Here is a 16,615-nt window from a genome sequence, read left to right on the forward strand (position 1 = left end):
TTCATAAACTGAGAAGCTAGCATGAACCCTCTAAGCTTAATTACCAGCTTAGATCTGATATCGCTGCCACCAGCCAGGAATTTCCAGGGCCTGACTCCCTCTCTGGTCTCCCAAAACCTTCTCTGGGGGACCCCAAGACTCAGAGGCCCTGAGTCTCACAGCAAAGGGAAAACAAGCTCCTCCCCTTGTCTCGTCTTTATCTCATCCCCAGCTCCCCCTCCCTGGGTTATCCTGGGCGATACTGTACTTTAAACTCCTTGGTGCTCCAAGGGCTTGTTGACTGCCATTGCAAGTTTATAGACATAACTTCAGGGTGGTCTGGAAGAGTTCACAGTGTTAAGATCTTTTGAAATTTAGGTATATTTAAATTGATAGAAATAAGACTCCTTGGCCTTGGGAATAGTGTGGACATTTCCTCCAGTTTTATCCTGGGAGACCTGGCTCACCCTCTGTTTCCCTGGTTAGTGAAGCCATTCATGGAAGCATAGGACTGCAAGGGACCTCAAGAGATCATCCAGTCCAGTCCCCTGCATTCAAGGCAGGAGTACATAATAACTAGACCATTCCTGACATGTTTGTCTAATCTGTTCTTAAAAGTCTCCAATGACATAGATTCCATATCCTCTCTAGACAATTTGTTCCACTGCTTAATTGCCCTGACAATTAGGACGTTTTTCCTGGTGTCCAACCTAAATCTCCCTTTGCTGCAATTTCAGCTCATTGCTTCTTGTTCTGTCCTTAGAGATCAAGATTTCTTCACACTCCTCCTTGTAACAACCTTTTATGTACTTGAAAACTGGTATTGTGTCTCCCCTCAGTCTTCTCTTCTGCAGACAAACAAACCCAGTTTTTTCAATCTTTCCTCAGATTATTAAAGGTCTAGAAAATAATAATTTTTGTTGCTTTCTTCTGGACTTTCTCCCATTTGTCGCCATTTTTTCTGAAATGTGGCACCCAGAACTGGACACGATACTCCAGCTGATGCCTTAGCATGGCATAGAGTGGAATAATTACTTCTCAGATCTTGCTTACAACATTCTTGCTAATGTATCCCAGAATAATATTTGCTGCTTTTACAACAGGGTTACACTGTTGACTCGTATTTAGCTTGTGATCCACTATAACACCTACATCCCTGTCCGCAGTACTCCTCCTTAGGCAGTCGTTTCCCATTTTGTATTTGTACAATTGATTGTTTCTTCCTAAGTGGAATACTTTGCATTAGTCTTTATTTAATTTAATTCTGTTTACTTCAGACCATTTCTATAGTTTGTCCAGATCATTTTGAATTAGCTGCTTAGAAGATAGGAACTGTTAACTGCTATCTCAATAGTTGCAGAAAGACAGTTGAGAATGCATCTGGCTGTTGGAAAGGGATATGGCTTTGTTTGTGGAATAGACTAGAAGCAGCAGAAAAAAAATCCCAAATGTTGTATTTTCCACAATATTTGTGAGTGTAAGGGAGAACATTATCAATGGGTGAGAGTCGGTGATGCAGAGATTTGCTCAGCCACTTGAGAAGCCAGCAAAGCGTCCACAACAAAATGCAAATAGCGAGGATGATAGTGTCAAGGATTATTCTTATTTTGAACCTCAGGCCTGAAATTGCAAAGCTGTATTATATTGTTTTATGGATGTTGAAAATGCAGTGTTGTGGCAGTGTGTGTGTTTGCATGCATGCACCTTGTGTATTTGTATGCATGTGGTTGCAAACCCTGATGAATTAGTGCAAATGTAATTATTTTCTGTGTAAAATGAACTGTTGATTTCTTTAAAATTTTATTTGTCAGGTTGCTTAATAAATGTATTTCATAACAATTATCTAATGAAAAATAACCTTTTCATTAAATCAGCAGTGAAACAAAACAGTAAAGTGCAGCAGTTCAGTGCAGGGAACAGTACAAGGAGCATGGGCACTTAAAGTCACAGCCGAGTAACAGCTAGGCTCTACTTCTTCTGAAGTGGAGTGCCGAGGCTCAAGAAAGGGGGTGCCAGGTGCCCTGTTCTCTGTGTCTTGAGCTGGCGTCTGGGAGGGGAATGGCTTCTGGGAGCAGTTTTGTGGGACTACAGTGCGGAGGAGTTGTTCCCAGTAGCCAGTGTTGTCCGTGGCCTATATAACTTGGCTAGATGCTGGCTTGCAGTATTGTATTGCCTGCTGCCCTAATAGTAACATGTGCTGTAATGGGGCCTTTTGAGTTCCTGTCTTCTCCAGGAGTTGCTTCTGCCATCTCCCTGTCTTTTTCCATACTGACTTCAGCCATGGCAGTGCAACTGCCATGCTGTCCATTGCCACTGCCTGGAGAGTTCCTTGTCAGATTCACTTTCTGGCCTCAGATACTGCCTCCATCTCTTTTCTCGTCTTTCTTTTTTTTGGGGGTGGAGTGGGGGTGGGAGGGGGAGTGGAGACTGTCTAATGATATCTATGAAGATTTTGTCACAAATTTTCAGTTTTCTTCCCCTCAGGTTTGCCAGCCACTGAGCCATTGACAAGGGCCTTGTCTTTGAGGGTCTGGCCAGTGCAGGTGCTGTAGCTTTGGGGTATTAAAAAATGAGAAAGGAGTGTTGTTCATATTCTAGAGAGGCTGTGATAGCATTTTCATGCATTTCTGGTTTTACCTTCCTGAGATTCTTCCAAGTCTTGGGGGAACCTCTGAGATAGTAAGCAGTGTGTGCGTTGGGAGCTGGGAGTCCTGGTGCCAGTTGTGAAGAACACAGAGCGCACTATCATCACTCCGAGAGCTAGAATCATGCTGGAGAGGACACTGAAGGATGCCATCTGCTGCCAATACGTGGAAAACCTGAAACAGAAGCCAAACCAGGGCAAGGCCTTTGAGGTGATGTGCAAGTGGGACACCAGCAACCGCTTCCTCCGCGAGGGCAGCTTTACCTGATTTGCCGACTGGAGGTTCATCCACTGGGCCTGGCTCAATTGTGTCCCACTGAACGGAGCCATCTGCCACAGGAATCGGGACAAGCGACGCAGGAAGTGCGGCTATGCGGACGAGACACTACACCATTCTCTGAACCGACAGCCAACTGCGATCGTCATAACCAATGAGGACTGGAAGAAGAACATCATGGTGGACGTCATGGTACCTTTTGAAAACAGGAACCCAGCTTTCCACGACTCCCAGTCTCAAAAGCTGGAAAAATATGCCCCTCTGGCTGACACCCTGAGAGCTAGGGGCTACAAGGTCCAAATTAACGTGCTGATTGTTGGAACCCTGGGTGCATGGGACCCCGGTAATGAGCGAGTGTTGAGAGAATGTGGAGAATGTGAATGTGGAGTCGATCAATGGTATGCTCGGCTGATGCGGCAACTCATGGTGTCAGATACCATCAGGTGGTCAAGGGACATCTACATAGAGCACATCACCGGACATTGGCAATACCAGGAGGGATGAGCTGGAGTGCCGATGAGAAGTGCAGCCGGGAAAGTAACTCAAATACTTTCCCGATGGACTGTTGTTGTTGTCTTCTCTCTAAATGGAGAAATTTTTTTTCTCTGTCCCTCAGTAATTGAGAATTTAATCTTCACTCATTGCTATATTTTGCTTTCCGACACCAACTCTCTGTAACTTTTTTCATCAGTAATGTACCTGAATGCTTGGATGCTAAATATCTAAACTGTATTCTTTAATTCATTCACCTAAATTTGCGTTATTGCTGATTATGTAATATATGTATCTTATGACTTTATTCACACATACAAAATTTATTTTTAATCTAAGCACTACAGTGGAGTCGCATCATAGGTGCATTTAACTTACTCGATTTTAACTATACATGCTCATCAAAACAAAAACAAAAAAAAAGAGAAAAACAACAATTTAAATACGGTACTTGTAGTGCAGACGATTCTGCCCGCCATTCCACTCAATGAGTGTTTGACTATAAGCGATTTTCGCCTTATGCGCTGACTTTAGAACCTAACCCTCGCGTAAGATGCGACTCTACTGTATATCCAGATGTACAAACACGCTTTTTTCAACCTATGTATTATATAATTTTATAACATTAGCTTTAATAAAAAAAAATTGTATGCTGTGTGGCTTTGCTGTTGTGCCTTGGAGGATTGAGAGTAAGGGTGCAGGGAAGGGAAAGGAGGTTGGGATTGGGAATTGTGTTCTTGTTCTTGCTTTGCAGTGCCTTAGAGGTGCTTATTTGATGTTGGAGGGGTTAGCAGGGAGAATCTACATAATAAACAAGCTGCATAATAATTCCCTCTACATCACCAGAAGGCTGTACTGACTCTGGATGATATTGCACTGAGGCAGGTGACTAGGATGCAGAGAAAGATCATATTCAAAAAGGGAAAGGGCAGGCCAGGGAGATACACTGTGAAGTTATTCACTAAGATGGTCCCTCTAGAAGTGTTGCTGGAGTGGAAAGGAGTTACAAACTATACCACTGGGGAAGGCTATGCAGCTATTCCTTCCTCTCTGAACAAAAATTGAACAATTTCTTAGCTTTAGTTTTTGCTTTCTTATCTGAAGACATGTTGAAAGTACAGAGTAAAATAGACAGGGTTCTTCAATGATTGATTGAAGCATTCACAGTTACCAATCTGTAAGAATGCATATTACTGAGCTTTTACAGGGGAGTTGTACTCTTTATAGTTTTGGGATGGACTTTTGAGGTCTATCTTATGAAAAGAGAGTGCTTCTTTTCTTGTAATCAGTGTTTCAATAAACTTCTGCATTTTTCACAGAAAAATGTTTTTTCTTTATTTGAATCTGCTGTGGGATGGGGTGAGGGAGAGACTGTAGCAGTACCATGCTGCTGGCTGCCATTTAGAGGTGGCAAATGGGGTTTGGAGCGGGGGTGGGGTGGTATTGGGTCAGACATCTGAGGGAAGAGGAAAAAAAATATGTATGGGTGCGGGCCCCAAAATGTTAGCTAGTTGGGGCTTTAGCTTGAGATTGGAGGCCAGTTACCTGGCTTCAGTAGCCACCATTTTGGAACAGTGACTGGGTTGGTGGGGGGGCGGGAGGCGTGGTGGAAAATGGACAGTTTGTGCTGAGGGTAGGAGGGAGATTTTGACCTCAGTTAGAAAGGCTTCTATCTCACATCAACCTACAATAGCTGCTGCTGTGGGGCACCTAGCATGGAAGCTAGTATAGCATAACAACAAATTATAACTTAAATAGTACTTTTGTTTTGTTGTAAAAAGTACATGCAAAGGTTCCTCCCATAGGATCAGCCTCAGTCCTTCTCTGGATTGCTGCCTGGGATTTAGAGTGTCTTGCTGGTTGGCCCTCAAGGGGGCAGCAAGCTCAATTAGTTTCCTGAGTTGGGTGGTTATGTAGTTATGTAAAATCCTATTCAGCACCTTAAAAAAGAACAGGAGATAGGTATCTCTCTCTCTCTCTCTCTCTCTCTCTCCCCTAGAACTGGAAGGGACCTTGAAAGGTCATTGAGCCCAGGCCCCTGCCTTTACTAGCAGGACCAAGTACTGTCCCTGACTGGTGTGTGTGTGTTTTTTTAAACACGTTTCCTACTGGAGTTTTTTCCTGTTTTCCCTTATTTTAATGTAGGTGCTTCTGAGCTGTTTTGCTGTGTATCTGGCACTGTTCGGCATCTCGACTGTGGCCCTTCATGGACATCTGCCCAGCACTGTTCACAAAAATGTCTTAATTGCGGTGGGTGGCTACAAGACTTTCCTGCACTAGTGCTTCTGCCCAGATGGCAATGATAACCAGGGTCTTGTAGGGCTTCTGTAGTATTATTGCAGGCATCCAGGAGCGAATGGAGAAAATGGTGCTGTGTGTCAGCTGTAAAAAGAGGAGAGGACAGAGAAGGGAAGGGCATGCAGGTAAACAGATAAGTTTGTAATGGTCACCTGCAAAGTGATGTGAGATGGCCATTGATTGACTGTCAAAGTAGCATTCCATGCACATGAACAATAGATGGGACCAACTCACTTTGCAGCAAAGTTAGTTCATTTAGAAACGGGACTCTAGAATTTGCGATAAATATGGAGTCAGTGCGCTATAATGAATTTCGTTGTGTTATATACAAGTATTTTCAGAGTGGATTAACTGAAAAAGCTGTGGATTAACACCCCCATGAAGAAGAGCCCTAAGTTTCAACTGTTATTTAAATTGAAGTTCTACTGTGCTTGTGGATGTGACTTAGGCCTTGTCTACAGTAAGGGGAAATTGGATCTTAGCTACTCAACTTGAGTTACATGAATAGTGTAACTCAAATCAGCATAGCTTAGATCTACTTACTGAGGGGTCCACGCTACGTGATGTTGACCCAAGATGCTTTCCTATCCAGTGGAGTACAGGAGTCGACTGGAGAGGGATCTGCTGTCGATGCCCTGTTAAATCGACTGCCGATGCTTCGGTCGCTACTCGTTGAGCCCCAGTAAGTGTAGACAAGCCCTAAGCTGTGGGTAAACCAATGATAGTTTCTATAATAATGAAGATATTTCAGAATGGATTGAGGTTTTTAAAAACAAACCAACTAAACAAAAAAAACAACTCTACAAACAATGTATGAAGGTGTAAAGCACTGTAACTTTTATTGACACTTTTTTTTTTTTGNGTAAAGCACTGTAACTTTTATTGACACTTTTTTTTTTTTGTTTTTGTTGTGTTTTTTTTTTTTTTTTTGGAAAAACTTGCGTAGCTGTCTCTTGGCTCCACTAATGAATGCCATGGAGTTATTCCTGATCAGTTGCTTATTGAACATTCTGGTTATATAAAATGAAATTTAGAATATGAAAACCTGAGTTGTAGAATAGAGAAACAAAAAAAGGCAAGTATAAAAAGTAAATGCATTAAATATAATTATATAATAAGCTTATGAGAGGAACTTCTACCAAACTACTTGGTGGTTAAGTCAGGGTTGCTAAATACAAAGTTTATTCCACAAGTAGGAACTGGTATAAAAACATCCTAAACTAACTTTTTTTCCAAAGAGCAAAATTGTGTATCTTTATCTTAAATTAATTTTCCTTTTAAAATATGCCCGAAACTCTTTAAGTCCAGTACAAGTCAAGTTCTTTCTGTGTTCAGAATGTGATAATTGCTGAGGTAGTAATCACAATAAACCTTTATAGTGTCTTTTGCCTAATTGGTGATTTTGGAGCACTAATTATATAGTACTCCAGATTAAGAAAAAATGTAAATCTGATCCTGTTTGGTTCATTCATAGATTCTTCTGAGCAAGTTGCCACATTCATAAAAATTGCCACTTCATGAATTGTTTATGGAAATAGCATAGTAATTTAAACGCAGTATTTTATATTAATTTCATTCAGCCTCTGACGTGATTGTGCTTTGGCAATTTAGTTTTAGCATTTTGATTTGCTAATTCCTCTGAATCTTACAACAGCATCACTTAAAGCTGTGTAGAAAGCTTTAAGAACCATTTTCAAATAACTTGTTTTAGAAGTTCTGAAAGCGTTTTACTACTGGTAAAGCCCTAGTGTGTGTTACTACAATGTGCAAGACTCCACTGTAATAATTATTTGACCACTTGAAGCAATGCAAAGGAAGTAGTGTGTTAACATATAATAAACTAACAAAAGGCAGGAAATTCAAAGTTAAGGCCAAAAGTCTAATTTTCACTATTGTTGATGCGTATAGACACCTCTCGCAAGTGTCCTCTTGTCCAAGTGTATGTGCCTGCACTTTCTCTCTGGCTTGTGGTTGAGTCTTCAGCAACTCAGCCCTTTGGGCAGAGTCTCACGCAGTCTGTTTGTGAGATAAAAATCAAACCCCTTCCAGGGTATAAGTCCAACGGGGGGTGTTGTCCCTTCAATTAAGCTGAGTCACTGCTACAATTCCCTGAGCCAGTGCCCCGGGGCCCCAGCACTTTCTTCACCCTTACCTCAGGGTCTGGCCTTTGTTGAGTCCCAGTGGCCAGCTCAGAGCTCCTTCTTGGCCTCTACTCCGCCCCAGACATCCCCAGTCTCTGCCAGCACTGTTCTGTCCGAGGTCCTGTAGCTCCCTCAGCCAGACAGGCACACCATCCACATTCCTCCAGCAAAGAACTGAACTCTGCTCTGCACTTCAGCTCTTTTTATATGGGCTTGCTAAACCTGGATTGGCTGCGCCTTGCTGCCCCTCTCTGGGTGCATCCCACGCTGCCACTCTAAGCAACTTGGAGTACTCTCTCTGCTGCCATTTTCTGGGGTGGAGTATGGCAGGGCTGCCAGGCATTCGGCAGGGGGAGTCAGGGCCTAGTTCACCTCATTACACACTGATATTCAAGAGGGGATGGTGTTCTTGGCATGAAGTGCGTTTTTAACTGTGTGTGGTTTTATGCTTTAATTTTCACAGGTATGTTTTATTATGCTCTTTATGTAAGCAAAGAAAAAATTTGCAAACTTCAGTGTTTTTAAATGTTACATACACCATTATACAACTGGTTAAATGAATTACTTATTTTAACTTTCTGAAACATCAGGTATTTGCACTCTCCTGCAAGCTACCTGTGGTTGACAGTAGCAGAAAGTGCTTTTGCACCTACAGTCTCCTGACTGTAGGGATTCATGAATTTTTCATAGTGTGGACCACATCTTAATAGGTTCTCATGGGCAATCTTCTTTCCTGTTCAGAAATATATCATCACCTTCCTTCCCATTTATGATCCCCCACATCCCTGTATAAATTGCTGGAGTTCTTGTATGGGGAAAAAACTGGGTAAACATTTCAGGTAGCTTTACTTTTCTGTAAACTTGGGCCTTATCTATCTATACAGAATTTTTTTTTATAACAAAAGGTGTGAATTAATGAGATTGTTTCACTGGTAACCCAAAGATAGATATGCTCTTCTTATTCTATCTCTCCCCCCCACCCCCCCAAGTTAGTTTATTTGGGAAGAAGTTTAAATTTAAAAGTGAAAAAAGCCACTCTTAAATCTGAATGTGTGTTGTTTACTTGGGGGATTATATTGGTATAACTGATCCTGTGTACACAAAGCCTCAGTTTAAGATCTGAACATAACTAGCATTGCGTGACCAGTCAGTGCTCCATTGACCACAGTTTGAGAACATCTGAACTGTGCACTCCTTGTCTTGTTAACATTTTTATTCATTTACTTTTATTTTATTATCTTGTAGTCCCTCTCTGGCAACCAGATTTCCTTTGTTACCCTGCTACATGTCATACTTCACTCTCCCACTCTTTCCATTATCTCCTCTTTGCTCCCACAAAATTACCCCCTCTGCATGTTAAACCACCAACCAAATAAGCTTCCCCCAAACTTTATTCATAAACATCTATTACAGTTCATAACAAACATTCTAAAAAAATAGACCCATCAATATAAATACACAACTACCTAAAGCAGTTCCCCACACTCAGTAGTTTTTCCTTTGCCATGCTGTATCTAAGCATACACTGTAAGCTGTTTAGGGCAGGGATTATTTTGTCTGAAGAGCCAATGGAGCAATTTATGTAATAAAGTAATAGTATGATATAGCCAATTAGTCTGATACAGTATGGCAGGTCCTCTGATTAGACCACATTCTAGACAATTATTTTTTAAAAACGGAAGTTACACTAGTAGAAGAGGATTGCTACTTAATGCTCCACCAATCTGAAAATAATAATTCTTTCCATCATTAAATGATCAGATTGCCAAAATGATTGAGAGGAAGTTCCTGCTATTTTGTCCTCCATAGCCTTGAATCAGTTTATTCAGTCTCCATTCATTCAACCGCTGCAAGATATGATTTCCCAAGGGGAATGAAGAGGAAACAAAAGTGCTGTGGTGTAGTCAATCCCAGAAGTTGGCAGAGCCCTTTGGATACAGGAGGCAGAAAGGACATTTAAGTTTTTAGAGATGAGATCTTGAGTTATTGCTGCCCAGAATGATGATATACTGAAATATCTGCAAGAGAGAACCTGGATTAATTTTTATTTTATACTTGTAAATACAGACAAAGTTAACAGGCTGGTATGGTTCCTGGAATGAGTGGTCAACAAGAGACAATACTCATTTGATGACCCCTGTCTCCAATGGGGATCTGCTCCCGGAAACCATCCTGCAGTCAGACTGGTGCATTGTTAAAGTATACAAAAGAGACTGAAGGAGTACAGTGTAGCAGCTCTGTAACAAGTAACAGTTACCATTGGATTGTGAGGCTGTAGTGGAGATAAAAATTGTTGAAACAAAGTGATTTGCAGCTGAGTACTATGACATTGTCATAGGACAATGTTTTACATAGATCTTGGGTCTTTGCCCTTATGACTAGGGTGAGCAACTGTCTTCTGCAATGCTTAAATTCTTTTATCAAATTGTTAAATAAGGTATCTTGTATCTTGTTTCCTGGTGTGTTTTGTGTATACAAATTAATATGCAATAAAAAAACAGCATTCATAAATATTTGTGACAAGTGTATCTGTTTAACATAGGGAAGTCTCTCTCTCTCTCCTCACAACCTATATGAGCATCTCACAAAAGCTGTACATATTCAAATAGCATTCCTTTGACGTAAGGAACACTTCCTGTTTCTCAGATAGGGAACTGAGACAAAGATTAAAGTTGTGTAGTAAGCCTGCAGCAGAGCCAAGAGTTCAGCCTAGTCTTAACCACCAGACTGTCCTTCAGAGGCAGACCCATTCTCACTTAGAGAAAACAAGGAACACTTTCCTTTTGTGTGGCAACTTGAGTATAATTTAAAAAATCCTGGCCCTGCCTGGATGTAAAACTGACTCCGGTGAAAGCCTTCACAAAAAACTAATGATCTAAGGAATGCCGCAAGGCTTGTGAGGCAACTTTTCAGATGGAAAATAGTGAAGTCTTGTGCTTTATATATCTGAAAAAGCTCACCCTGACTCTTTTGAGAGAGCACAGTGTGCTGTTTGGATCCGTCAGCATTTGAACATCAAGAAAAAGTTAGGATAGTGGCAAATACTTCAGCAGCATACTCCGGTAAATCTCTGGGACTATAGTTCTAGGTCTTGGCGCAGGATGTCTTGAACAGTTCATAAAACAAATTACATTTTTCTGCTTTTAAATCTTGATTTCTTACTTAAGCATTCTTGTATATAGTCAAGTTATTGCTTTTAGACTATTAGTGCAAATTTTATTAATATGGAGTTTAGATAGTAAAGAAGAATCTTCTTTACAATATTTAAATTCAAACTTCAAGGACAAGGCAAGATTATCCTTAACTATGCTCTTGTATCTTGCCACAGCCAACTGTATATGTTCTCAAAATTGTTACCTATGGAAATAAAATACACTCTGTACATTAGGGATCTCAAACTCAAATGACCACAAGGGCCACATGAGGACTAGCACATTGGCTCAAGGGCTGCATCACTGACACACACACATCTTGCTGCCCCTAACCTCCCCCCACTCCACCCCTTCCATGAGGCCTCACCCCTTCCCCAAAGTCCCTTCCCCAAATCCTCTTCTCTGCCTCCTACCCTGAATGCGTGGCTCCCTGCTCCTCCCCCCTCCCTCCTGGAAAGTACTAAGCGCCGCCAAACATGTTTGGCAGCGGGAAGCACCTGGAGGTAGGCAGAGGAGTGGGGATGCGGCGCGCTGGGGGGGGAGGGGGGCGGTGGGTGAGGGGATCTTGGCGGCCGCAGGATATAACTCGGGAGGGTGGCAGGGAGCTTGACAGGCTGCAGCAAATAACTCGAGGTGGGCGGGTGAGGAGGAGCTTGGCAGGCCGCAGCAAATAATTCCATGGGCTGCGTGTTTGAGACCCCTGCTGTAGATAATTCTGCATTGTCCTCTCACTGGAACCACTTGTTATGTGAAATGAACTACGGTAGGAATTGCATTTAGTGTATGAAGCAGGGATAGTTGAAAATTGTTCATCAAATATGTTATCCAACTTTTTTCCAGTATTAAAGCGAGTCTTCAACTGGTAGAATATTATGTTACAGATTATTTGATGGATAATTAATCCCTTAAATCATCCATCAGATAATGGTGTAAAATGCACTAAAGCTGGAGAACATGGCTACTGGCCACTTCCTCCTTCCTCTTGACTAAGGGAATTTTCAGCTGATATAGAGCTTTCAGATTGGTTTGCTTGGCTGCTTTGCACTTGGCAAATACATTCCATTCTAGTGGTTTCCCAGAACTATTCTGTCCCAGCAGTTCTCCATCATTGAACTGGAACACACCCATTTATTTTAAGACCAATCTCTAAATACTGTATAGTGTAATAAGAAGTAGGTACGTGCACTTCATTTAAGCGAATTCGTCTTCCCAATGAAAATGCAGTTCTGTACTGAGTGAGCAGATCAGACACACATACCTCCTTACCCTCAGAAGGGGAAGATACCACATAACAGTTCATGGGACATTAATATTGCATTGTATGATACTAATTACAGCAGAACTGCATAGTTTATAAAAACTTTTCTATTACCACAGCAAATTTCAACTATATTATTTAATTTTGTATATTTGTGATCCTAAATTTGAATCCCATGCATTTGGGAGACAGCAATATTCTGTACAATTGGATTAAAGACCAATATACTATACATTAGTCAGTGATACTCCAGTATAGCTAAGTTTTCTATCTCGTTTAACTAAATATGCCAGTTAGGTAACAGTGATCAAGTGATAGGCTTTATTGGAAGGCTCCGAATAACCCATAATTGAAAGATAACTTCTAAAGGATCACAGCTATTATCAGTTTCTTGTGCTCTGTACATTTTTTAAAAAGAACAGCATTTTCACTTACGTTGAGTTTATATTAAATGTGATACTATCCCAGATTTACCAAGTCATCTGGTAGTAACCCCTGTATTTAGATTGCTGAACCCTTACAATTGTTAAAGGATTTTGGTACCTTTCCTTTGAGAAACTCTCTCATTCTTCCATTGTTTGCAGGAGACCTTAAATACTCAAAGGGAGAAGTGTCCTTGAACTAGGGAAATGCTTTTTTTGCCATGAAATTTCCTTTCAGCTTTTGCTGAGCTATAAACTGTTAAAAATCACCATTCCTCTCCTTTCATGTGTTCCTCAAGAAAATTTTGACAGCTTGCCAAAATAACCGAACAGACAAAAGGACTAAAAAGCTGCTGCTGCTGCACATGCTGTACTGGGAACACCTGGGAGCTGCCAGATCAGCTGTATGGAGGGATTGGGTGGAGAAGAAAGCCAAGCTGGGCTCTCTACCCCCTGGACACAGCCCCTGTCACTGGTGGCCTATGCTGCTCCTGGGGGACTCAGCCTGGGCATGTTCTTCCCAAGTTTCCAGGGAGGAGTTGGCAAGAGAAGGAAAGAGAAGCATGAAGCGTAGTCATTCTGGGCTACTCCTGGATTCAGGAATCCTGTGTTGTCGTCCCCCCCCCACCACCACACACACACACACACACACCCTGGGATAACAGCCTTACCTGCTATCAGCTATTGTAGTTGGTCCTGTAGGTCAAGAGTTAGTAGTCTGTGCTGTAATGATGAAGGTTCAGGCTTCATTACCCACTGATGCATAATGAGGGGTTGTTCGTTGCACACAGTAGAACTTTATTTTAAATATAGACAAACCAAAAAAAAACATGGTAAAATGTTTAGTTTGCAGAAATGGGCACTCAAAAGGTAGGAAATGTCAGATTTATAGTTAAACTCTACATCTTAATTATGCCCCCTTGTGCATATGAACAAGTCTTAATTACATGATCACATACTTTTTTCCTACATGATTCCTGTCTCCTTCAATACACAGAGGTCAGAATGAAGATTTCATGGGCAATTGTAAATCTGGCATTTTCAAACTTTCAAGTGCTTACCTTTGCAACCCAAATAATCCTGTTTTGACAGGTGTTTTTTTTGTTTGTTTGTTTGTTTTTTTAAATCTAATATAGAATTAGTTTCGGATGGGGACTGCTTAACCTTCTGTAATCTGTTAACACCAGTTCATTTCACAGTGTACATTTTCACTAAGTATTGTCAGTGTAAAACTGTTTTTTGGTAAAGATGCCTTAACTATATATTGATTATTAGAACAATGGATAGTAAATAATTCAAAAACTGTAATTGAGATAAACTGTCTTATTTTAAATGTTAAATCCTTTTTTTTTTTTTGTTTTTTTGTTAAATCAGGAGCCAATGAAATCCAGAGCACCACAGCTACACTTGGAATACAGATTCTACAAGCAATTAGGATCTGGAGGTAAACATACATATAGTGTATCAGACTATAAAATAATGTGAAAACTGACCATGGATTAACCGTGAGTTGACTGATCTTGGGGTGTGACTGTCCTTTAAGAACATCTTTTTAAATCGACAGGTAGCCATAGCAGCAAAACAAAAAATAGACTAAAAGCTGTTTTGTTTTGTATATAACTTTATTGTTGGATATTTTCATGTCAGTACTGGCCTATTCACTCTGATGGAAATATATTATGTAGTCTATTTATACACTTTTTTTGCAATTGTGAGTATATGTATTTAACTTTGATTTATTGTAAATTGATATTTTTTTACCTGTTGAAAATATAGCTTCCAAATACTCAAACCTTTGATGTGTTAGATGTTGTGGGTGTGAATTGGTGTGCTAAGAGTTTGTCTGTACACTTAGTTGTTGAAGGCTTGTGTGTAAATCTGCTTCTCACAAAATGTCCACATAGCTCCTTCTGATACACAGTAAAATTCCGTAGTACAGTAATCTACCCTTTCTGAAATGGGAGCACATTAAAGTGCATAAGGGAACTTTTAGTGCATGCCAGCAGGGTTTATATGAACATTTAGTGTGTGGCAGGAGGAGGCTGTTCTAGAATTTCACTCATCTGATGGTTAGAAACCTTTGTCTAATTTCAAGCCTAAACTTGATGATGGCCAGTTTGTATTCATTTGTTCTTGTGCCAAATTGGCCCTTAACTTAAATGAGTCCTCTCCCACCCTGGCGTTTATCTCTTTGATGTATTTATAGAGAGCTATCATATTTCCCATCATCTTTTGTTTTGCTAGGCTAAACAAGCCAATCTCCTTAAGTCTCCTCTCTGAAGGTTGGTTCTCCATTCCTCTTATCATCCCAGGAGCCCTTCTCTGCAGCTGTTCCAGTTTGAATTTATCTTTCTTAAACTTGGGAGGCAATTGCACACAGCATTACAGATGAGGTCTCACCAGTGCCTTATATAATGGTAATAACACTTCTCTATCTCTACTGGAATACTTTGTGTGATGCATCCTAGGATTGCATTAGCATTTTTCATGGCCGCATCACATTGGTAGCTCATAGTCATCCTGTGATCAACCAGTATACCTATGTCTTTCTCCTATTGCTTCTGACTGATGCATCCCTAGTTTATAGCAAAAATTCTTTGGTCCCTAAGTGCATGACCTTGCACTTTGCATTATTAAATTTCATCCCATTTCTCTTTATTCCAGTTTTCAAAGTTGTCCAAACTTTCTTATATGCTCTTCTGGTCTTTCTCCATAATGGCAATAGCTCCAACTTTGTGTCATATGCAAATTTTGTGCCAAAGTCATTAATGAAAATGTTGAATAAGACTGGTCCCAAGACTGATCCTTGGAGAAACTCAACTAGTAACTTCCTTCTGGTGTGACAGTTCACCTTTCAGTGTGAACTGTTATAGTCTTCCCTTTAACCAGTTCCTTACCCATCTTTCAGTTGTGAAGCTACAGTGTATCTTGATTATAGTTAGGATTTTGATGCAATCCCACCTGACATTCTCATTCTGAAATAAATGAGGCCAGGGAAGTGTAGACAGCAGCCTCATTCAGTATATACTGTGATGAATTCCAGAGCACTATTCATCCTGTGCACTGAATGAGGCAGGAGTCCTGTGGAAAAAAATGGTATGTGGTCATGTAGACTGTCATAATGCAGATGAACAAGGGGTCTGAATTAAGGTTGTATGGACAATTTTAATTCTGGCATCTCCTAAATTTTGACTGCTTGACTTTGAAATCTTAATCTTTTAATATAGCTTTTTGTATGTAATTTCCTTTAAAAAAGCAAGCTGAAAAGAAATTCCATCATGTAGAACCATAGCAACTCCCTCCTACTTCAACAGGAGGGTTAGAACTTCCAGATCTAGAGTACAGTTCAAATGGCGGCACAATTCTCACAGTAACTGAAAGCCGCAGTAGGTTGTCCTGTTCTGTGGACCAGCTAGTAGAGGTAGATGATACACATTTTGTCAGTGGGTTTCACATATATTTGCTGACAGCAGAGGATTGTTGAAACTGAGTTCTTTTCCATATTCAGAGGGGAGTGTACTCTCAGGGTTATAGACCCTTCGGCCCCTCCAGCCTGTCCTTTACCCAGTCTTCATACCTCTCTTTCTCTCTCTTTTTGCTTAAAAAAAAAAAAAAAAAAAAAAAAAACAAAAAAAAAAAAGGCCAAAAAAAGAAAAAAAAAAAAAAAAAAAAAAATAAAAAAAATAAAAAAAAAAAAAAAAAAAAAAAAAAAAAAAAAAAAAAAAAAAAAGGTCTTGGGGGGGTGGGGGGCTTGAAAAAAAATTATACACAAAATCCAGAACCCGTTGCAATATCTGGGCTGATTTACTCTTGTATGAATCCATTATGTAATAGTGAAAGGACGTGTGGATTAAATTTATCCAGTACCTCAGTAAGTTTCAGATTCACCACTCAAGTTGTGCTTTTACCTTGTTGGCAAGCAAGGGTAAATGTTCTCTTACTTGCTACTTAA

The 16,615-nt window shown here is 40.5% G+C and overlaps 1 protein-coding gene across 9 annotated transcripts in view; it reads left to right on the forward strand.

Annotated features, from left to right (window-relative positions):
• The window catches only part of CSNK1G3 (casein kinase 1 gamma 3), a 161,279-nt gene that overhangs the window by 39,029 nt on the left and 105,635 nt on the right, over positions 1-16,615 (forward strand). For 5 of the 9 annotated variants that reach the window (XM_032790756.2, XM_032790758.2, XM_075067175.1 and 2 more), the window contains 2 exons: positions 5,538-5,642; positions 14,038-14,107. In XM_032790756.2, coding sequence (XP_032646647.1) covers positions 5,538-5,642; positions 14,038-14,107 — 175 coding nt within the window. The remainder of the gene's footprint in view (positions 1-5,537; positions 5,643-14,037; positions 14,108-16,615) is intronic. The other 4 variants (XM_032790759.2, XM_075067177.1, XM_075067178.1 and 1 more) reach the window with 1 other exon arrangement.

The sequence above is a fragment of the Chelonoidis abingdonii genome, chromosome 6 (genome assembly GCF_003597395.2).
Source record: "Chelonoidis abingdonii isolate Lonesome George chromosome 6, CheloAbing_2.0, whole genome shotgun sequence".
Lineage (NCBI taxonomy): Eukaryota > Metazoa > Chordata > Testudines > Testudinidae > Chelonoidis > Chelonoidis abingdonii.